This window comes from Procambarus clarkii, chromosome 35, assembly GCF_040958095.1.
Source record: "Procambarus clarkii isolate CNS0578487 chromosome 35, FALCON_Pclarkii_2.0, whole genome shotgun sequence".
NCBI lineage: Eukaryota > Metazoa > Arthropoda > Malacostraca > Decapoda > Cambaridae > Procambarus > Procambarus clarkii.
This window is the reverse complement of record NC_091184.1, coordinates 15,121,021-15,145,948: the sequence shown is the minus strand read 5'-3', so window position 1 is coordinate 15,145,948 and position 24,928 is coordinate 15,121,021. Positions and strand designations below refer to the sequence as shown.

General features: G+C 40.8%; 1 protein-coding gene across 5 annotated transcripts in view; it reads left to right on the top strand.

Moving 5' to 3' along the window:
* Window positions 1–24,928, top strand: part of LOC138371369 (uncharacterized) — a 560,082-nt gene that overhangs the window by 126,534 nt on the left and 408,620 nt on the right. For all 5 annotated transcript variants that reach the window (XR_011230420.1, XR_011230421.1, XR_011230419.1 and 2 more), the window contains exon 2: window positions 19,648–19,718. Coding sequence is in view for 2 of the 5 variants with exons in the window: in XM_069336150.1 (XP_069192251.1) it covers window positions 19,713–19,718 (6 nt within the window). In the remaining 3 variants the exon portion in view is untranslated. The remainder of the gene's footprint in view (window positions 1–19,647; window positions 19,719–24,928) is intronic.

Below are 24,928 nucleotides of genomic sequence, written 5' to 3'. Positions count from 1 at the left end.
TATAATGAGACATTGTAAGCCTCTCTATCAGAGTTGTTTCTTAAACTGTTGTGCAATATTATAACTTAAAAATGGATCAAGTTTGTACATTCCAGTACTAACATTAAGAAGATTTGGACACTGATTAGAGCAGGCTCAATCAAATTCCGTTCCACGAAATCCCCACAATTGGTAATGCTTTTTGCCCCATTCCAGTTAATATTGTGATCGCATAAACTCGTATGTAGATACAATGCATTAGACGTTTGGGCAGTTCTAATACTATAAGCATGTTGTGACAACCGCAATTGTAAGGACTTTCCTGTTTGTCCAAGGTACACAGAATCACAATCATTTAACAAAGCTTTATCATTTAATTATCATATCAATCAATTATCAATTATCATATCAATCAATTATCAATTATCATATCAAAGCTTTATCATATCAATCATTTAACAAAGGCTTTAACAAAGCCGAAACGTTCACCTCATTTCATATTTCTCTGTGGATTTTCCGCATATATATATATATATATATATATATATATATATATATATATATATATATATATATATATATATATATATATATATATATATATATATATATATATATATATATATGTCGTACCTAGTAGCCAGAACTCACTTCTCAGCCTACTATTCAAGGCCCGATTTGCCTAATAAGCCAAGTTTTCCTGAATTAATATATTTACTAAAATTTTTTTCTTATGAAATGATAAAGCAACCCTTTTCTCTATGTATGAGGTCAATTTTTTTTTATTGTTGTTAAAATTAACGTAGATATATGACCGAACCTAACCAACCCTACCTAACCTAACCTAACCTATATTTATAGGTAAGGTTAGGTTAGGTAGCCAAAAAAAGCTAGGTTAGGTTAGGTTAGGTAGGTTAGGTAGACGAAAAAACATTAATTCATGAAAACTTGGCTTATTAGGCAAATCGGGCCTTGAATAGTAGGCTGAGAAGTGCGTTCTGGCTATTAGGTACGACATATATATATATATATATATATATATATATATATATATATATATATATATATATATATATATATATATATATATATATATATATATATATATATATATATATATTAGTATATTTTGGTAGCAGTCTTTCCTGTAGACATATATTATTAAATATGACCGAAAAAGTAAGATTAATAATTCTAACACGAATTTTCTCAATCTTTCGTACATTTCTTTTCACTGTTGGAGGTAAATCAAAAATCAATTCTCCAAAATTCATTTTTATTTCTAGTCTGACGCGACACGAGCGCGTTTCGTAAAACTTATTACATTTTCAAAGACTTTAGTTTACAAATACACAACTGAATAGAACTTACGCATCTCCGATTTTATATCTACATTTGAGTGAGGTGGATGGGGTGAGGTGGCATTAATAGGGTATTAATTTCATCAACACAAGACAGAACAAGAGGTGGCATTAATAGGGTATTAATTTCATCAACACAAGACAGAACAAGAGGTGGCATTAATAGGGTATTAATTTCATCAACACAAGACAGAACACGAAACAATGGGTATTGAATAGAAGTGTTTGTAAAAAGCCTATTGGTCCATATTTCTTGATGCTTCTATATTGGAACGGAGTCTTGAGGTGGGTAGAATATAATTGTGCATTAATTGGCTGTTGATTGCTGGTGTTGACTTCTTGATGTGTAGTGCCTCGCAAACGTCAAGCCGCCTGCTATCGCTGTATCTATCGATGATTTCTGTGTTGTTTACTAGGATTTCTCTGGCGATGGTTTGGTTGTGGGAAGAGATTATATGTTCCTTAATGGAGCCCTGTTGCTTATGCATCGTTAAATGCCTAGAAAGAGATGTTGTTGTCTTGCCTATATACTGGGTTTTTTGGAGCTTACAGTCCCCAAGAGGGCATTTGAAGGCATAGACGACGTTAGTCTCTTTTAAAGCGTTCTGTTTTGTGTCTGGAGAGTTTCTCATGAGTAGGCTGGCCGTTTTTCTGGTTGTATAGTAAATCGTCAGTTGTATCCTCTGATTTTTGTCTGTAGGGATAACGTTTCTATTAACAATATCTTTCAGGACCCTTTCCTCCGTTTTATGAGCTGTGGAAAAGAAGTTCCTGTAAAATAGCTTAATAGGGGGTATAGGTGTTGTGTTAGTTGTCTCTTCAGAGGTTGCATGGCGTTTCACTTTCCTTCTTATGATGTCTTCGACGAAACCATTGGAGAAGCCGTTGTTGACTAGGACCTGCCTTACCCTACAGAGTTCTTCGTCGACTTGCTTCCATTCTGAGCTGTGGCTGAGAGCACGGTCGACATATGCGTTAACAACACTCCTCTTGTACCTGTCTGGGCAGTCGCTGTTGGCATTTAGGCACATTCCTATGTTCGTTTCCTTAGTGTAGACTGCAGTGTGGAAACCTCCGCTCTTTTCCATGACTGTTACATCTAGAAAGGGCAGCTTCCCATCCTTTTCCATCTCGTAAGTGAAACGCACCACGGAACTCTGCTCAAATGCCTCCTTCAGCTCCTGCAGATGTCTGACATCAGGTACCTGTGTAAAAATGTCGTCAACATACCTGCAGTATATGGCCGGTTTCAAGTTCATGTCGACTAAGACTTTTTGCTCGATGGTACCCATGTAGAAGTTTGCAAACAGGACACCTAGGGGAGAACCCATGGCGACCCCATCTACTTGCTTATACATGTGCCCATCCGGGCTCAAGAAGGGTGCCTCTTTAGTACAAGCTTGGAGTAGTTTCCTCAGAATATTTTCTGGTATGTCAAGAGGAGTACAGGCTGGATCACGATACACTCTGTCGGCTATCATCCCGATTGTCTCGTCCACAGGTACGTTGGTAAACAGCGATTCTACGTCCAACGAGGCTCTTATCCCTGTGGCTCGTGTGCCCCGCAGTAAGTCAACAAATTCCTTTGGAGACTTTAGGCTGAAGGCGCAGGGAACATAAGGAGTCAGCAGGCCGTTGAGTCGCTTCGCCAGTCTGTACGTGGGTGTGGGTATCTGGCTAATGATTGGCCGAAGTGGGTTTCCAGGCGTGTGTGTCTTGACATTTCCATACGCATATCCAGGTTTATATTCCCCAATGATCTTTGGCAGGTGGAGTCCGGATTTCTTGGCGTTCACAGTTTCGATCAGTTTGTTGACCTTTGCTTTTAATTCGGTTGTAGTGTCCTTCGTTACCCTTTGGAACTTAGTTTGGTCAGAGAGTATGATGTTCATTTTCGCCAGATATTCGTCTTTTTTAAGAATGACATATATTGGCGACTTGTCACCTCTCCTGACAACTATCTCCTTGTTCTCACGAAGGCTTTTAGCTGCCGCTTTGAGCTCGGGGGACAGTATGGTGCTTCTGTAATTGCCTCGATTCTTTCCTCCTTCTGCAATAAGTTCTGCTTGTAAGGTATCTTTGGTAGTGACCTTCTTTTGTGTCTCGAGGTCGAATATGTCTTCCAACAGAATTTCCAACTCTACTTTCCGGGCCATCTTACTCGGTCTGGACATAACATGACAGTTTATGCCCAGATTTAGGAGAGTGACTTGGTCCTCAGTGAGGTTAATTCCTGCAAGGTTCAGGAAGCCATCTCTTGGTCGTGGAATTGCCATAGGTCCTCCATATAATGTTGTTAGTTTCTTGATAATCCTTGTTTCAGTGCTGAGGTGATGTTGGTCTGTGAGGATGTCGAGGTGTTGTTCAATGCGGGTACGGATACTTTCGTCGATGTTGCTATTTCTCCACTCCTTTGTAGCATGAAGTAGTTGCGTTTTGTTGTCTTTGATTTCATTCTCTGCCTTGTATATCTGATCACGAATCAGATCCTGGCGATATTTTATCGTGAAGGCTTGATTCCTTGCTGCTGGGTCGTGCGCTTTAATATTAGTATATTTTGGTAGCAGTCTTTCCTGTAGACATATATTATTAAATATGACCGAAAAAGTAAGATTAATAATTCTAACACGAATTTTCTCAATCTTTCATACATTTCTTTTCACTGTTGGAGGTAAATCAAAAAATAAAAATGAATTTTGGAGAATTGATTTTTGATTTACCTCCAACAGTGAAAAGAAATGTACGAAAGATTGAGAAAATTCATGTTAGAATTATTAATCTTACTTTTTCGGTCATATATACAGTGGAACCTCTATTAACGAGTGGCTCTATTAACGAGTTTTTCCAGTAACGAGCAAGCCACTCTCAGCAAATTTGTCTCTATTGACGAGCTCGCCTCTATTAACGAGTGAAACCACATGGCGCTTCCTAGTGTCTCGCGGGTTCTCGCAAATTCTCGGACGCCTCCGACGCCAGTGTTGTTGTTGTATCTCACACGACAAGCATCCCTCTGGATTTATTTGAGCTTTTCTTTGAGTTTTTAGTGGTTTTGCGACTACAATTTGTAACACACGATGTCTCCAAAGAAGCTGCTTGCTAAAGATAGTGTTGTCAAGAGGAAGAAAGACACAATTACTGTGGATTTAAAGAAGGAAATTATAGCAAAGCATGAGTGTGGTGTCTGTGTGATTGATCTCACAAGGGAGTATGGCAGGTCCTCATCAACAATTTACACCATTAGTAAGGGAATGAGGAGGTAAGGGAGGATGCTGCCTCTTCCACTGAAATCAGGGAAGTGTTTGGAATGTTTGAAAAGGTGAACTCATTCGTGGAAAAGCTGCCCTGATAAAGCAGTGACAACCAGGTGTGTGAAAATGTTTAATTAATTTATCACTTTGTGATAACACTTTATGAAAGTGTTATCACTTTCGCAGGTATATGTCACTTGAACGTGACACACTTTTTTTCTCTTGAATGCACCCAAACACCGCGCTCAAGCGTCATTTGAGCAAATATTTCTATAAAATCCAATTCTTATCCGATCGACTTGGGGATTGTATACATGTTTGCCTTGAAATTTCCGTTTTCTTTAATAACCACATTGCCTATTTGAGAAAACGGCATTGTATTGTATCTTCGTGGTAAGACTATTATATTGTTGACACAACGAGTGTAATCAACGTAGTTTTTTATTTGGTGCTGGTCTAACGCATCCTTGTGTGACATTTGAAATGAAATTTGGGTGAAATTCCCAAGAAGAGAGAGTCCGCCTGACTCAGAGGTGGATTCTCTTTCCACACCATAACCCCTCTCCTCCTTCCCACCTCTCCATCGTCTCCCTCAAGCCAGCAACTACTCTTCATAAGGTAAAGTAAATATTAAAACACTACAACAAAACATTTATATTTACATGTGCAATATTATATTTACATAAAAAAAGTCATACAAGTATGGATGTTTTTGGGAGTGGAACGGATTAAATTTATTTCCTTTATTTTAAATGGGGAAATTTGTTTCCAAAGACGAGTTTTCCAGGTAACGAGCTCGGTGCCAGAACGGATTAAACTCGTTAATAGAGATTCCACTGTATATATATATATATATATATATATATATATATATATATATATATATATATATATATATATATATGTATATATAAATCACACTTGTCACATCCCTGGGAACAATACAAGAAATTAAGACCACACTGTGGTACACTCCATAATAATCATTGCCAGGAATAACTGACGTTACACACACATTAACCTGAGCGCTCAGTGTTGGAATTCCACACCTGCAAGACTACACATGGAAATGATATCACTCCATCCCACGGATGATCAAAAATGATTTAATTATCACAATGGAATATAATTATTACATGGACATCCTCTCTGTCCGTGGCTAATCTATGTATACTCTGTTCCCGTGTGTACCCACACACACACACACACACTGTACGTCTGTGTACACAAGACGCAAGTCCCTCTGGACTGACAAGATGACAATAAAGGGTGATTATCTCCTCGTCCACACTTCACTTCACCTCCACAGGTGCTGTGTGACAATGTGGACAGAACACCTGACTTCGAATTCAAGCTTTAAGAGACTAACTGATCACCAGAAATACACACATAGGTATTTACTCATTCATACCGGCTTACACACCATTCCCATACATCAGGCACCCCGCTACGGGTGGCTGGCTCAGTCACGGCAGTAGTAGGTGGCGTAGGCGGTGATAGTACATTACGTGGTATTTTACGAACAATTGGCGCGCACTCGAACCCCTCCCACTCACAACATGGCTCGGTTCACACCCTCGACCCACCGGTAAAGCGAGGCGTTCGTACCCAGGTGATGCGCACAACGATAGCATCTTACACAAACATGGGAAATCTGCCTTAAAACTCTGACACGAATTTCCCCGTTCCCATCGACTGCTACAGAATACTAGCAGGTATTATTAATAATCACTGGTATGGGATCTACAAGTCTGTTACTGCTCGTATGCACATTACCCCACAATCCCAGATCACTGTACCTCAACCCACTGTACACAATGTCTTTCTCCAATCCAAGCAACAACTTCGGCCAGATTCTGTGACGACCCCCGTCGTCGATGAAGCAGGAGGTGAAGCAGTTGAGTAATCAACCCACCACGACGCCCTATACTCAATTTGGCCGAATTGAGTACAGAGAGCGTCTTGACAAAGTGGCAGCTATGTTCAGAATGACGCTTACACCCGCAATTCCCGCGTCCTCCTCGAAATAACCAATGAGAGGAAGGCATACAGCGGCCTACCCCTCTCAACCAATCAGCGACGGTGTAGCACAGCCCCTAGGGCAACTCCAAGATGGCCGACCAACATGGCGGCTCAAGATGTTTACTAAGATGGCGGCTGTTTCCATGACGATGACTGGCTAGCGCGCGGGAGGCCCACAGCTCACCCCACGCCTAGGGCCTAGCTGTTCCCGCGCAAAGTTGAGTCTCGCTCAAGCCATACAATGAGGTTACCTTGAGGTGCTTCCGGGGCGTAGTGTCCCCGCGGCCCGGTCGTCGACCAGGCCTCCTGGTTGCTATCGGCATATCTCTGCTATCGGCATATCTCTGCTATATCTCTTCTACTCTCATATCATCATGCTATGAGATGATGCTATCGGCATATCTCTGTCCACAGATGTGCTACTCCGGCCAGGGTAACATTTCTGGACAGCTGATGAATGGGGTTCTCACATGAGCCCAAACACTAGATGTTTCGGTTGCTGGTTACCAAGCTTAAGTCCGCACACTTAACAAGTGTACCGGCCTCCACAGGCATAAGAGCACTATTGTAAGTGAGCTGGTGAACCATCTCCTCACAGACATGTTCAGGGAAGGGAATTTATATTTTACAAAGAAAAAATGAATTTTTGGGAACACTTTATTTCATGCGCACAGGGGGAATTTCACAATAAACTCGGCGCAGCATGGTGGTTAATCGACTGAGCTATGACACGGATAAGAATTGCAACCGAGAAATCAACTTGACCTACCACGGATCTTGCAGTCTCTCCGAGACACAAACCAGGTTTTTACACAATTCCCCCATGCACCTGAGCTCTGTCAATAATCTGTTCTACCTCTTCGCCCTTACTTCATTACACACTCTCGGACGTAGGTTTGAACCCTCGTCACGGCTCTTGTGGATTTGTTCATATCAAACTTGAAATGAAACAAACAAACAAACTCATTTCAAATTTGTTCATATCAAACCTACCCATACTATCAAAAATATTTGAAAAAATTGTCTACAAACAGCTCTACTCCTACCTCGTAAAATTCGACATACCCGGCCCCTGTCAGTTTGGCTTCCACTCCCAAAAGAGTACTAGCGACGCAATTATTAGTCTCCTTGATATAATTTACTCAGCCCTTGACAAAAATGAGTTAACGACTGGACTCTTCATTAACCTGAAAAAGGCCTTTGATACTGTTAATCACAACTACCTCTTGTGTAAACGGCATCATTATGGAGTCCGAGGCCATGCCCTGGACTATATCCAATCCTATCTTAGTGATAGACACCAATGTGTAGCCATCAATGATATATCCTCTCCTACTCTACCTAACCATTGGAGTGCCACAGGGCAGCATCTTGGGACCTCTCCTATTTCTTATATACATCATTGGTCTGCCTAATGTCACCAACATTCTGAAACCTATATTGTTTGCTGATGATACTACCCTCATCTACTCTAACCCCAACCCACATACACTAAATAATGCTGTTAATAATGAACTAAAAAAAAAGTCCACTTATGGATGTCAACTAACACTTAACATAGAAAAGACCTACTACATCTTATTTGGAAGCAAATCAACAAATGCAATTCAGCTTCACATAGACAATGTTAACATTAGTAATAGAAATGATGGAAAGTTTTTTTGCCTATTCCTAGATAAGAGACTCAACTTCAGCACCTACATACAACACATAACTAAGAAAGTCTAAAACAGTTGGTATACTCTCCAAAATCAGATACTATGTACCTAACTCTGCTCTCATCTCACTATATTATGCACTAATCTATCACTATCTTAATTATGGTATCTGTGCATGGGATTCAACCACTGCAAACCACCTCAGGTCCATCATCCCCCAGCAAAAATCTGCTATCAGAATAATAAATTCTGTTTTCAGACAACACTCAGCCCCCTTGTTTAACTCCCTAAACATGCTAAACATAATCTCATTCCACACATTCTTTTGTGTCAACTACATTTACAAAGGCCTGTTCTTAAATGCAAATCATGTTCTGAAACTCTCCCTGGACAGATATAATAGGACCCATTATCACCACAACAGAAATAAATATCGCTTTGTTATCCCCAGAGTCAAACTTAATCTGTACACACAATCTATGCAAATAATGGGATCTAGTCTATGGAACTCACTCCCTAATGAATTGAAAAGCTGTCCAACTTTTGCATCATTCAAAAACAGAACTAAAAAGTACCTAATCTCATCTGCATAGTTTTTTTACCTTGTTGCTTTAAAATTGCAATGTATCTAGTGCTACCGAATCTCCCAATCTTCATGTACCCAACCCAAACAACTTTACCATTGTGATCATTGCTGTCTTCTTATATGTTCTTTCAATTTGCTGTATGGTGCCTATTAATCTTCGTTTAAATTTCCAATCAAGCTGTCAATGCAATCAATCAGAACTTTAATATACCAATGTGCTCTAATATTCCTACTAATCTCTCTCATCTAACTTTTTTTCTTTCTTGCAATGAATCTGTTATTTTATCAATTCCGCTAAAATTTACCTACTTAAAATTATCTGTTAGATTAAGGACCTGCCCGAAATGCTGCGCATACTAGTGGCTTTACAAGATTGTAAATACCATGCTATGTATTCTCACAAACCCAATGTACCTTGTATATAAATAATTAAATAAATAAATAAAAAAATTTGATGCATCACGCTATTGTGATTTCTATGTGTAATAAGAGTATTGTTCAATTGAAGGGACAGCAGTTACACATACTAATGAAGCCACTATTACGCAAAGCGTTTCGGGCAAAATTAATAGTAATATAGAAATTTTTTAATTATTGTTGTGATGGGGTAAAACACTTAATACTATAAGAGAAGTAAGCTAACAAAATGAGAATGTTCAAGGAAAATAAAAAATTAATACAAAGGTGATACATAAGGATGACAAGCATTTATTTATTTATTTATATGCAAGAAGGTACATTAGGGGTTAAGAGAGAACATAGAAATGAAGTTGATTTTACATTCTTGTAAAGTCATTAGCACGCATAGAGTTTCGGGGAAGTCCTTAAACTAACAGATAATTTTAAGTAGATAATTTACAGTAAAATTGACAAAAAATATGTACAGGTACTTTACAGCCTTACTTTACAGGTACAGAGTATAGTCAGAGTACTGGCATAGATTATTACATTACGGAGTCAGTAGTTCTAGCAACAGTACAGTAGTTTATTTACATTAATTACTGAATGGAAATACAAGGTGTATTTTAGAACTGCTCCTCATGACATTTTCTCGGAACATATCAGAACATAGAGTAACATAAACATACTATAATTTAAGGTTAATGAGGCCAGCACTTACAAATAACCAAGATCATAAAGGACACGAGTAAACACTTTATCAAAGAAATGCGTGAAATTAAATGACATTAAATGTAGACAGTAAATGTAGAAATTATATGAGTAATACAGTGTGCCCTCGCTTGAACGAACTATATGGGGGCGTAGCCGATTCATTTCAGCGTGGAATTCATTCCATCAATCCGGCCCCAACATCCCCCTCCCCCCCCCCCAAAAAAAAAACAAAAAAAATTAATAATACATATGCCAGTACACATTTGTCTTTTGAAAAATTTAAATAACCAAGAATTTGAATTGCAATGAAATAAATTGATATTGCACGTTACAGTACTGTACTTACCCTACCAGTTGAGTTTTGTAGTGCAAACTTTGTTAGCCTTAATATCCTCAGAGTGCCACACATATGAATATAAATTGTTTAAAGAACAGTAACTTTTCTAACAAATGTACATTATACACTACAGTCTGTACATAAAGTACAGACCACTAGAATCACACTACTGCAGTACACTTATATCATAAACTACACTTTGTACATTTAATGTCATTAGAACTGTGCTGTACAGCTCAATTGGTACTCCCAGGTAAGTTATGGCTAGTGCTGGGTGCTGGTCTAGTGGCCTGGGTATCCTCAGCAGGTAATTACCTAAGTGTAATTACCTAAGTGTAGTTACAGGATGAGAGCTACGCTCGTGGTGTCCCGTCTTCCCAGCACTCTTTGTCATATAACGCTTTGAAACTACTGACGGTCTTGGCCTCCACCACCTTCTCCCCTAACTTGTTCCAACCGTCTACCACTCTGTTTGCGAAAGTGAATTTTCTTATATTTCTTCGGCATCTGTGTTTAGCTAGTTTATATCTATGACCTCTTGTTCTTAACGTTCCAGGTCTCAAGAAATCTTCCCTATCGATTTTATCAATTCCTGTTACTATTTTGTATGTAGTGATCATATCACCTCTTTTTCTTCTGTCTTCTAGTTTTGGCATATTTAATGCCTCTAACCTCTCCTCGTAGCTCTTGCCCTTCAGTTCTGGGAGCCACTTAGTAGCATGTCTTTGCACCTTTTCCAGTTTGTTGATGTGCTTCTTAAGATATTGGGCACCACACAACTGCTGCATATTCTAGCTTTGGCCTAACAAAAGTCGTGAACAATTTCTTTAGTATATCGCCATCCATGTATTTAACAGCAATTCTGAAGTTAGAAAGCGTGGCATAGACTCCTCGCACAATATTCTTTGTGGTCCTCAGGTGATAGTTTTCTATCTAGAACCACTCCTAGATCTCTTTCTTTATCAGAATTCTTTAAAGATTTCTCACATAATATATAGGTTGTGTGGGGTCTATGTTCTCCTATTCCACATTCCATAACATGGCATTTATTAACATTAAATTCCATTTGCCAAGTGGCACTCCATGTACTTTTGTCCAGGTCTTCTTGAAGGGCATGACAATCATCTAAGTTTCTTATCCTTCCTATTATCTTAGCATCATCAGCAAACATGTTCATATAATTCTGTATACCAACTGGTAGATCATTTATGTAGACAATAAACATCACTGGTGCAAGAACTGAACCCTGTGGTACTCCACTTGTGACATTTCTCCAGTCCGATACATTGCCTCTGATCACAGCCCTCATTTTTCTATCAGTCAGAAAATTTTTCATCCATGTTAGAAGCATACCTGTCACTCCTGCAATATTTTCCAGTTTCCAGAACAACCTCTTATGTGGAACTCTGTCGAAAGCCTTTTTTAGGTCCAGATAGATGCAGTCAACCCAACCATCTCTTTCCTGTAATATCTCTGTTGCTCGATCATAGAAACTGAGTAAATTCGATACACAGGATCTTCCAGATCGAAAACCATACTGTCTGTCTGATATTATATCATTTCTCTCCAGGTGTTCTACCCATTTAGTTTTAGTTATTTTTTTCCAATATTTTGACTATTACACTTGTCAATGATACCGGTCTATAATTAAGGGGGTCTTCTCTGCTTCCACTTTTGTCGATTGGAACTATGTTAGCCTTTTTCCACACATCAGCTACAACTCCTGTATACAGGGATGCCTGAAAAATCAGTTGAAGAGGAATGCTGAGCTCAGGTGCACATTCTCTCAGAACCCATTGTGAAACTCCATCTGGACCAACTGCTTTGTTCTTATTTAGCTCCTTGAGCATTTTTTCCACTTCGTCTCTGGACACCTCTATGTGCTCTATGTTGTTCTCTGGAATTCTTATTGTATCTGGTTCCCTGAAGATTTCATTTTGTACAAACACACTTTGGAACTTTTCGTTTAATGTTTCACACATTTCCTTTTCATTTTCCGTGAATCTATTTCCCATTTTCAGCCTCTGAATATTATCCTTTACCTGCAATTTGTTGTTTATGAATTTATAGTACAGACCTGGTTCTGTTTTGCATTTGTCTGCAATCCCTTTTTCAAAATTTCTTTCTGCCTCTCTCCTCACTGCCGTGTAGTTGTTTCTCGCATCTTTGTATTGCTGGTATGTTTGGGGGTTCGGCCTCTTCCTGTATTGATTCCATTTTTGTGTCTTTTGGTCTCTGGCCCTCACGCACGCAAGGTGAGTCCTTGCTAGTGCTGGGTGCTGGTCTAGTTGCCTGGGCATCCTCGGAAGGTGAGTCCTTGCTTGTGATGGGTGCTGGTCCAGTTGCCTGGGCATCCTCGGAAGGTGAGTCCTTGCTTGTGATGGGTGCTGGTCCAGTTGCCTGTAAGTCCTTGCTAGTGCTGGGTGCTGGTCCAGTGGCCTGGGCATCCTTAGAAGGTGTGTCCTTGCTAGTGCTGGTCCAGTGGCCTGTACATCCTTAGAAGGTGTGTTCTTGCTAGTGCTGGGTGCTGGTCCAGTTGCCTGGGCATCCTCAGCAGGTGAGTCCTTGCTAGTGCTGGGTGCTGGTCTAGTTGCCTGGACATTCTCAGGAGGCGAGTCCTTGCTAGTGCTGGTCCAATTGCCTGGGCATCCTCGGATCGTGAGTCCTTGCTAGTGCAGGGTGCTGGTCCTGTAGGCCTACTGTGAAACCGTACCAAAAACTTTTGAATCTTAGTTTGTTTCTTTGTTGTGAGCTTCATTATAATATCTTTCATGTCCTTTAGGTGCAGGTAATAATCTGTCAGTTCTTCATTATCAGTTACAGCAACCAAATCAAGCAGGTCATTAACCTTTTGCAATGATGCAGCATATGGAATAGGTAACACAGTCATCTTCCTCTTCCACATCCTCATCATTATTACCAGTAACACACTGGATAATCATATTATCAGGTAATTCAACATAACCTGGATCATCAGCATCATTATTTAACCACTCATTCACATCAGAAAGTTGCAAATCTTCCTCACCTGCATCTCTGAATGTCTCAAAAATCACATTATCAAAGCCCTCAAAATCATAGTCATCTTCGTCTTTATTCTAACCAGGTACCGGACTCAGAATTTTATTCCATGCATTCTTTTATGTGGTGACCTTCAACTCGCTCCATTCCTTGGCCTAGTTGTAAATTGCATCTTTAATTAAATATTTCTTGAAATTTTCTAGTGTTCTACTAGCCTTCTTATCCTTATTAGGCATCTCGTCTTCCTCAGAGAGCAGAACTTCCATAATATCTGAATTCATAGCTCTTTTATAAAGCCTTTGAGAGCATAGATAACCCCTAATCCATGGGCTGTATTACAGATGTAGTGTTTGGTGGTAAAGCCATACATGTTATTTTGCCATCAGGCGATGTTAATTTAGCAATGGGGGTGAGCTGGGGCATTGTCAGTCAACAACATTGCCTTTACCTCAGCAGGATGAATTCTACACATATTGATCTGCTGCTTTATTACTTCTTTACAAAAATGATTCTGGAACCAATCCTCAAAAATAATCTGTGTGAACCAGGCATTTTTTGTGTTGTAGTAGATGACAGGTAATCTGTTCATGCAGTTTTTCAATGCTCTGAGGTTGGCAGATTTCCCAACAATTGCGCACTTTGTTCGGTGACTGCCATCTGCGTTACAGCACAATAATGCTGAAATTCTTTCCTTCTTTACCTTGCAACTAGGAATACTCTTCTCAAGCCTGAAGGTCAAAGTGTTTCTTTGAAGGCATTTCCAGTTAAAGCCTGTTACATCTGCATTGTACACATTAAAACCAGCTTAGATTATTAGATATAATGTGCTGAGAAAGTTTATGCTTATATGCATTAGCACTTCCAACATCTGCACTTAATGCCTCGCCACAAATTTTCTTGTTAATGATGCCATACCTTTCTTTAAATTGACATACCCATTCAGTGCTAGCCTTGAAATTGTCAATGTTTAACTTTACAGCAAGTCTTTCAGCTGCATTTCTAATAGAATCAACTGAAACAGCAATTCCTTTCACACCATGCTGTGTAAACCATTTAAATACAGACGAGTCCAAATTCGTATACTTAGCAGGCCTCAATTTTTCCTGTTGCCTATTGCATCAGTTTGAGCAAAGAATTTCTTAATATTATCCTTCTGCTTTTTTATATCACAAATTGTAGCTTTACCAATGTTGAATTCTTGGGCGAGTTGAGTAACAGAGTATCCACGCTCTGCTTTCTCTATCAAGTCAACTTTCTAATCAATTGACAAATATTTTCTCTTGTTTTATACCTTTAATACCATGAATGCTGCTCTGAGACATCTTGACAGATTAAATGAGTTCAAACAGTAAAAATGTTCAAATTTATCACGAAAATCCTTCGCATGCGAGTCCGACGTTTTTACCCCAGGAAGAGGAGAAGCACATGGTGCCAGCCATCTCATCCAGGTCCAACGCGTTGACATGACCTGTGCTTATTTTATAGGTATTCTCAAAATTTGATGTACATATTGACTGTTACAAGTTGTTTTATTTAAAATATTATTGTTATAATTAGAGAAATATTGTTAGTGTGAATTTTTATGCATTTTATACAGTACAGTTCTGTATTAACCCTCAAGCTGTGCATGGCATACATATACGACAGAACCTGATGGCAAAGTTCAATTTCTCAAATTTGCTCTAATGCTTTCCAGTTTTTTGTGCATATTAGCAAATCCTGCAACTTTGTCTAAATGATCACAAATGTAACTTGAAAAATAAGAACATAAAAAAATTATAAAATTGAATATTGAAAACTTCAGGTTTTGAAATCAGCTGCAAGAATATAAACTGACACCAATTGTTCATTTGGTGTTATTATGCTCTCAGAATAGTATATGATCTTCATTTTCATAGATTTAGAAAAGATATGTTTTCAGTTTAGTTTACTGTAAAAAAAATTGTCAGTGTGGCATCTGAATTATGCGCCAAATTTAGAAAAATTGATAACTCCAAATGTTTAGGGTTTGTGAAAAATCCATTCTAATAGGATTGTAGAACAGACAGCTGTCCACATTATTTGTAAAAATGGTGAGAATCGGTAAGAAACTGGATTTTTTTAAGCTGACTCAAAGATGAAACTCTAGTTTTAGAGATAATTGAAGTTGAAGTTATCAACAATGAATAAGGTAGATCTAACTCATTAATTTAGTTATATGTTTTAATAAACGTTGTTTGGCATTCATACTCGAATATGTGAAAGTTGTAGGTCAATATGTGTTGGAATGACGTTAAGAAAAAAATACCCCCCCCCCCTCCTGGGGGGTGGGGAGCTGGTCGGCCGAGCGGACAGCATGCTGGATTTGTGGTCCTGTGGTCCTGGGTTCGATCCCAGGCGCCGGCGAGAAACAATGGGCAGAGTTTCTTTCACCCTATGCCCCTGTTACCTAGCAGTAAAATAGGTACCTGGGTGTTAGTCAGCTGTCACGGGCTGCTTCCTGGGGGTGGAGGCCTGGTCGAGGACCGGGCCGCGGGGACACTAAAGCCCTGAAATCATCTCAAGATAACCTCCCCCCAAAAAAATATAGGGATAATTATAATGATTTAGGGGATAAAAATTTATACTTTATAAAGGTGACAAAGCCCTAATCTGGTCCCTAATCATCAAAACCGCCTAAAAGAGACAGAAAATAGAATTTGAAATCTGTGAAACACTCGGTAAAAAAATTTGAAGTCCCAAGTTCTGCCAGTTGTGACCGATTTATTTGATGACCAATTTCATTCTATCATGACATAGTTAGGGATGGGTATGCATCCTCCAGGAGGTTACACCAAAATCAGATAATAACCAAAAAGAGACGAGAAAAAAAATCCCCCCCCCCCCAAAAAATTATTTTTTGAACATTAACCCCTTAACTGTGCGGCATCTAAATATGAACCCCCCCCCCTTCCCTAGTGCGCAGGAAATAAAACCTCTAGAAAAAATTATTTTCTGTTTTAAAAGTGTCAAAAACCCTTCCCTGAGTATGGGTATAGTAACAGAAGGTCGAAATTGTACGTACTTTGGCTGCTATGGGGTCCGTAAGTTCGTGCGTGATGGCATCATTCCCTGGTCTCCCGTGGTGTACATCCCCGGGGCCGGTAGGGTGCTTGGGACAGGATGCACGAGTTGCATCCTGTCCCGAGCGCACCCCAGATGTGGGCCTGCATGCGCGTTGCGCAGTTATTAATTAAAGTGTTAAAAATATAATAGCATATTAACATTAGGCAATACATTTTTATGATATATAACAAAATAGAGCATAATAACATATTATTATTGGTATTATTATGTACTGTATTACTATACAGGCACCAGCTGCATATCCACTTTGTGGACACTTCTTGCTACTATTCTTCTTTGTACATTGGACAAGTGCTTGCATCTCTTTATTACTGCATTATCCCTTAGTTCAAGTTAATAGGAGCTGTTCTCCTTATCAACAAAATATTCTCCTTGTTAAAATTGTCTAAAGTACATTTCTGAAAACATTGCGATGACGCTTAAGCCAATAAGTTGGAGATTTGTTTTAACATTTAATATTAATTTTCACATAATTAAAATATTTTTTCCCAGGCCCAGCTTTTACAGCCCAGGCTGTAGCAGCTTAACCCTTAAACTGCGCATGGGGTATATATACGCCATGTCCCACGGTGCGCATGATGTACATATACGCCATAGGGTGCCAGGCCCGATTCAAATGGCCCGCGGCTACACGGGGTTCACATTAGCTTCCTCAGGGCTCTTGTAACAAGACGCCATTTAAAAAAAAAAAATCGTGGGCAATATACTCAGGTGTGAGAGGCACAGTACTGTTGGAGCAACCAAGGCTGCTGCACGCAGCATGAGCGAACAGCATTGCTGTTCAGCTTGTGACCACAGCATTGCCAAAAAATGTCAAAATAAATATATAATTGCTATTATTTAGCGATGACAATATTACAGATGACCCCTGACTGTAATATAAATAACCAGGGTTGTGATAATAGCAGGATTGTTGTAATAATTAGCACTGTGGGACGAGTGATGCTGATAGAAGAATGGAGATAGCATCGTTTACTGACTGTGTGGCCACCTGTTATTGTCTGCATTCACCATACCAGCTCAGTGGTTCTCTATGGTGAACACAAATGTAGATACTTATATATAATGTGTGCATTAGTGTAATAACAGCAAAAGGATTATGCTGGGTGGAGCCATTTGGGTGATGGAGGTGATGTCGTCTGCATAATTTGTCTAGCTGTTTAGAGGGTGGTCACTATGCTCTTTGGGCACTCTACAAGCTTAGGTGTACAGTTACAGTGCATACAACATGTAGATACTTATATATAATATGTGTATATATGGGGAGCCGGTCGGCCGAGCGAACAGCACGCTGGACTTGTGATCCTGGGTTCGATCCCAGGCGCCGGCGAGAAACAATGGGCAGAGTTTCTTTCACCCTATGCTCCTGTTACCTAGCAGCAAAATAGGTACCTGGGTGTTAGTCAGCTGTCACGGGCTGTTTCCTGGGGGTGGAGGCCTGGTCGAGGACCGGGCCGTGGGGACACTAAAAACCCCCGAAATCATCTCAAGATACTCTCAAGAAATGGTAATAACACTGCAAACAGTATTGTTGGGGGAGAAAGTTTAGTGCGTGTGACCTTGAATGAGTGAGGGAGCCTCCAGCTGTGTGTATAGCGACGACTCTTAGTGCCTGAGCTAACTATATCAGCTTAGCTGTACAGTTGTGGTGAACAAAATATATACATACTTATATATAAAACGTCTGTATATAGTGTAATAACACCACAAATGGTATTGTTGGGGGAGAGAGTTTAGTGCGTGTGAACTTGAATGAGTGAGGGAGCCGCCAGCTGACTGTGTGTATAGCGACAACTTGTAGTGCCTGAACTAACTATATCAGCTTAGCTGTACAGTTGTGGTGAACAAAATATATACATACTTATATATAAAACGTCTGTATATAGTGTAATAACACCACAAATGGTATTGTTGGGGGAGAGAGTTTAGTGCGTGTGAACTTGAATGAGTGAGGGAGCCGCCAGCTGACTGTGTGTATAGCGACAACTTGTAGTGCCTGAACTAACTATATCAGCTTATCTGTACAGTTGTGGTGAACAAAACATGTTGATTCTTATATATAATGTCTCTATATTTTGAATAAAACATAAAACAGGATGGTGGGAGGAAAAAGTGGGCGAGTGAGGCGCTGTTGAGGGAGTGGCAGCGAGTGGCTGGCTGGTGTGTGGCGGTCACTCCTTGTTGCTTTTCGACTCTCAATACCAACTTAGTGGTTCGTTATGGTGCACAAAACATGCAGATACTTATATATAACCTGTGTATAGAGTGTAATAGCAGTGAAACTATTTGTTTATTGTTTTATGAACATAATTGAATCACTAATATGCACATCATACTTTTGAGTATAGCGATTATTCATTACTTTTATTATATAAATATATTACAATACACACTATTGAATAATATTACGGCAAAAAACTAAGAAAAAATCATTCAGAGACATAGAAATAATTAAGTGATAATATCTTTGCGGCAACTCCCACCTGTCAGCGCGGGTGACGCTGACTGGCTTCGACGACCGCTCTGTCAACGCCCACTTTTTGCCAAACTTCCTCGTTCAATTGTGGCCAAAATGTCACCTACTATTTTTTTTTTCCCGTGCTCAGGGAACACATACTAGTACAGTATTAACATTTTAAGAAGACGAAATAATTTGTTAGAATTTTTTTTCTTGCACACATGCGTGTAAATGTCCTCAGGACCCCTGAGCAGTGGAAGGGTTAAGGGTTAATGCACATGGTTTGCATTATGTAGGCTATTAGAGAGGGTAGGGGAGGCAGTCGAGAACCCGCCCATAACCCCCCTTCCCCATTCCTGCCCACCCTCCTCACTCCTGCCCATCTTCCTTACTCCTGCCCAATCTTCCTTACTCCTGCCCAATCTTCCTTACTCCTGCCCACCCTCCTTATTCCTGTCCATCCTCCTTATTCCTGCCCACCCTCCTTACTCCTGCCCATCGTCCTTATTCCTGACTACCCTCTTTACTCTTGGCCACCCTCCTTATTCCTGCCCATCCTCCTTATTCCTGCCCACCCTCCTTACTCCTGCTCACCCTCCTTATTCCTGCCCACCCTCCTTACTCCTGCTCACCCTCCTTACTTTTGCTCAAAGCACAATACCTAAACAAAATTATTTAATTTTTCTAAACATTTACTATGTTTTGGTGGGAAAATTTTTGTCATAGAAACCTTAAATTTGTTTTATTTTGCCCTAATAGGTAATACTGCTTCCAGTCTCTGCTCGGCTACCCAGGACGATAGCAAACACAACTTCTGCCCATTAATGATGGTAAGGACAATTTTATTCTTACTGTATTACCAGTGTGTGTGTTTATTATGTTGATGTCAATAACCAGTGATTGTGAGTGTATTAATCAAAATATTTTCATTAACTAGTATATTAATGTTGGTGTTGTCTTTTATCACTGGGATAAGCGAGTTTAGTGAGCATCAGTCCGGTGCTATGGTGATTGTTTTTATCTTTTCTGATAGACTTAATAGTATCATTAACGTTTATCTCTGATATGGTACCTGGAGTACCTGGAGAGAGTTTTGGGAGTTCTTTTACTCCCCGAGCCCGACCTGGGGTCTGGCTTGACTTGTGATAACTTGGTCCAACAGGCTGTTGCTTGAAGCAGCCTGCAGGCCCACATATCCACTATAGCCTGGTTGGTCCGGCACTACTTGCAAGAACCTGTCCATGTGCCTCTTGAATACATCCACCTTCGTTCTGGCAATATTTCTAATTCGGTGTTGAACAGCTGTGGACCCCTAATGTTTAGACAGTGCAATCTGATTGTGTCTAGAGCACCTCTACTCCTCACTTGTTCTATTCTGCATTTCCTTCCATACCTTTCGCTCCAGTATATTGTTATTCTACTGTGCAAATTTGGGATCTGGCCTTCAAGTATTTTCCATGTATTTGATACCTTTCTCTTCTCCTTTCCAAAGAGTGCATTTTAAAAGCTTTGAGACGGTCCCAGTAATTTATTTAGATGTTTTATCATTTCTATGTATGCCGTATTTATTCTGTGTATTTCCTCTAATTCAGAGATCTCTCCTGGTCTGTAAGGGGAAGTGAGTACCAAGAAATACTTAAGATGGGACAGCATTAGTGATTTAAATAGTATTAGCATTGCTGGTCCCTGGAACGTTCTCATAAACCATCCTGCCATTTTCCTGGCTGCCACTATATTTGCTCAGTTATGTTCACTAAATGTCAGGTTGTCAGACATCATAATTCCCAGGTCTTTTACCTGTCGCTTTCCTTCAACGAGTAGGTCTGTTTGCATCCTGTACCCTGTTTTGTTTAAGCTCCTCGTTTCCACCATACCAAAATACTGTAGAAACCCACTAATCCGGAATCCGCCAATCCAGAAAAACGCCCTCATTTGGCAAAAATCGTGGCCGGATAAAGATATCTCCCTCTCCGGCCAAAATGTCCATGGAAGCCGAACTAGCGGATATTTGGCTGGATCAGCGGCCTAACACTCGTTGTACACCACCACCAGGAAGGGAGGGAATCATGAAGGGAGGGAGTCACTCTCACTGCTGCTCACTTTCTCTGTCCTGCCCACATTCACTGCCTCCCTCCCTCCCTAAGAGATTCTTCTGTAGGTGGCAGTAGATTGCCAGCCAGAGATAGCCTGGAGAATTTCCATCTAATACAATAAAGGAGTCATGAAACAAGTATTTTTATTACTTTTTATTATCCTAATAATATTACTAAACAAAATCTGTAACCAAAAATATATACATGATGATGTACAGTGTGTTTTCACTTGAAAGAACTATATGAGGTGAGGCTGGTTATTTCACCGCGGAATTCGTTCTACCTGTCGGCCCCAGGCTGTCCCTCCCCTTAATGTGAAAATAACAGAGGTCCTACATCCACTATCAACTAAACAATATTCACAGAAAATCTATTTATTATGTATTTATTATTTTGAACATGGCACATGATAGAACAGTCATTGGTAAACAATTCCATATCAAAATCATAACTATGTGATGGTTATTGGTGGCTGCAAATATGATGTATTGGCCAGGATTTCCATAAGCCAAATGTATCAGTCTATATAAATATTCATAAACAATTCATTTACAGTATTATGAATTAATTTTCACTTTGGCATTTGATAGAACAATCATTTACAAACAATTTGGAATAAAAATGCTACGAATTTGAGCATTAATGAATCCAGTCAAGCAAAATCACATAATTTTCTCAACAAACTGACAAGAGGAGGGGCCGTTGTCGGGCCGCTGGTGGTAGGGGGAGGGAGGGAGGGGCCGGTCACTGGTAGTCCGGTGTGGGAGGGGGGGGTGGTTGTAGAATGTTAGCGGTAGAGGAGTTGGGGTGGGGAGTGGTGGCCAGACTGGCAGGCCTTGGGCCAGACCAGGCTTAGGGCCAGACCGGGCCTCAGGCCTGGCCCAGGCCTTTTCAGGATTGCGCAGCAGAAAATAACATGATGTTTAACAGTGATAAATTCCAGGTACTCTGGTACGGCAAAAATGAGGATCTGAAACATAATACAGGGTACAAAACATAATTGAATCTGCCCATAGTAGGAAAACAGCATGTCAAGGATTTGGGAATAATGATGTCCGACGACCTAACGTTTAGGGAGCATAACCAAGCAAATATTGCGGCAGCCAGAAAAATGATACGATGGATATCGTGAACTTTCAAATCCAGGGATCCCATCACGATGGTTGTACTCATCAAGTCACTTGTGTTGTCTTGTCTTGAGTATTGCTCAGTACTCGCTTCCCCCCTTCAGAGCAGGGGAGATTGCTGAAATAGAGGGAATACAGAGAACATATATGGCACGCATAGACGCAATAAAGCACCTAAATTATTGGGATCGTCTCAAAGCTCTCCAAATGTACTCGCTAGAAACGAGACGAGAGAGATACCAAATGATATACACATGGAAAATACTGGAGTGCCAGGTCCCAAATCTACACAGTAAAATAAGAACATACTGAGTGAACGATATGGAAGAAAATGCAGAATAGAACCAGTGAAGAGCAGAGGTGCCATAGGCACAATCAGAGAACACTGTATAAACATCAGAGGTCTGCGATTGTCCAACGTCCTCCCAGCGGGCATAAGAAATATTGCCGGAACAACCGTGGACATCTTCAAGAGGAAACTAGATTGCTTCCTCCAAGGAGTGCTGGACCAACTGGGCTGTGGTGGGTATGTGAGCCTGCAGGCCGCTCCAAGCAACAGCCTAGTGGACCAAACTCTCAAAAGTCAAGCCTGGCCTCGGGCCGTGCTTGAGGAGTAGAAGAACTCCCAGAACCCCATCAAGCAGGCCAGACCTCAGGCCAAACTTCAGACCAGGCCTGAGGCCAGACCTCAGGCCAGGCCTTGGCCAGACCATTCCAGGCCTCGGGTCAGACCAGCCCAGACCTCAGGCCAGACCTCAGGCCAGGCCTCAGACAAGGCCTCAGACAAGGCCTCAGAGCAGGCCACAGAGCTGGCCTCAGGCCAGACCTCAGCCCAGACCTCAAGCCAGACCTAGAGCCAGACCTCAGACCAGGTCTCAGATTAGGCTTCAGCTCAGGTTCCACCTTAGACAAGGCCTCAGGATAGACCTCAGACCAGGCCTCAGGCCAGACCTCAGACCCAGACCTTGACCCGTCTCAGATAATGTTGACTGCGTAGAGGCTAGCTGCTTTTTTACCCCCCCCCCCCAATGCATCACCCTCACCACTAACATCACCATTTATTATGAATTCTTCATTTTGACTATGGAATATGATAGAGCTGTGTGTTACAAACAACTGAAATGGTAACATTTACTCAGCTAATTTGATGAAAAGCAGACAGTGAGTGAACTATCTAGGTGGAGCACGGAGGCGCCAGTCACTTGTTGCCATTTAGATGATAACTCTGGCCAGAGCTCTCCACTGACACCACTTTTACTCCATCTTCCCTGACAACTTCCCCCACTGACACAACCTGCCTCCCCTGACACCACTATTACTCCATCTTCCCTGACAACTTCCACCACTGACACAACCTGCCTCCCCTGACACCACTATTACTCCATCTTCCCTGACAACTTCCACCACTGACACAACCTGCCTCCCCTGACACCACTATTACTCCTTCTTCCCTGACAACTTCCCCCACTGGCACAACCTGCCTCCCCTGACACCACTATTACTCCATCTTCCCTGACAACTTCCACCACTGACACAACCTGCCTCCCCTGACACCACTATTACTCTGTCTTCCCTGACAACTTCCCCCACTGACAACCTCCCTTCCATGAGAATAACTTACACCACCTGCCCCCTAACAATAAACCCTAACTATTCATACCACTTGCCCCCTGACAACAACTCTCACCAATGACTCCTGACACAATTTTATCATCCTTCAACCATTTCTCCCTGGAAACAATGGGTAAGCATAATAAAACACTGTATAACTGTTTACACTTTGAATCATAATTGATGAAGACCTCCTCTGACGCTCGGTCTCGGTGACAACTTGGACTAATATTCCTCGCTTAACCCTCAAACCGCGCATATCATATATAAATGATATCAGTGACAAAACCGAAACCGCTCACATCATTTATATATGATTTCGTGTCTAGCGCTATAATTTAAACGCCCCGCCTGGGATAGGGGCAGCTATAGTACAGCCACGACCGATAGTTGCCAGATGCCACCTAGAAAAAAAATCCAGGCCAACATTCTTGGGTGTTACAGCGTCAGTATTGAGCAAGCCACCAAGGCTGGCGCACGCAGCACGAGCTCACAGAACCGCTGTTCAGCTTGTGACCACAGCATCGCCTACAAATACCATAATATAAATGATACTGCTATTATTTAGCAGTGATAGTATTACTGAAGCCCCCTGACTGTGAAAAAATTGACCAGGATTCTGATAATAGCAGGATTGTGGTGATATTTAGCGCTGTGCTCCATGGAGGGAGGAGTAATGCTGTGGGAGGGAGGGTTGTGGCGTCGTTTTCTGACTGTGTGTGGTCACCATTTATTGACTGCACTCACCATACCAGCTTAGTGGTTCGCCATGGTGAACACAAATGTAGATACTTATATATAACGTGTGTATAGTGTGAGATAACAGCGAGAGGAGTAGGTTGGGAGCCGACATTTTGGTGAGGGAGGAGCGTCGTCTGCACGACTTATCATGTTGTTTACTGATGACCACGATGGTCTTTGGGCACCATACCAGCTTATTTGTTCAGGTATGGTGAATAAAACAGGTAGATACTTATATATAATGTGTGTATATAGCGTAATAACACCACAAACAATATTGTTGTTGGAGAAATATTAGTGCGTCTGGCCTTGAGGGCGGCCGCCGATCAGCTGACTGTGTGAGTAGCTACGTCTTATGGCCTTTACTCACCATACAAGCTTAGATGTACAGTTATGGTGAACAAAACATGTAAATACGTATATATAACGTCTGTGTATAGTGAATAAATACAGAAAGAGTATTGTGGG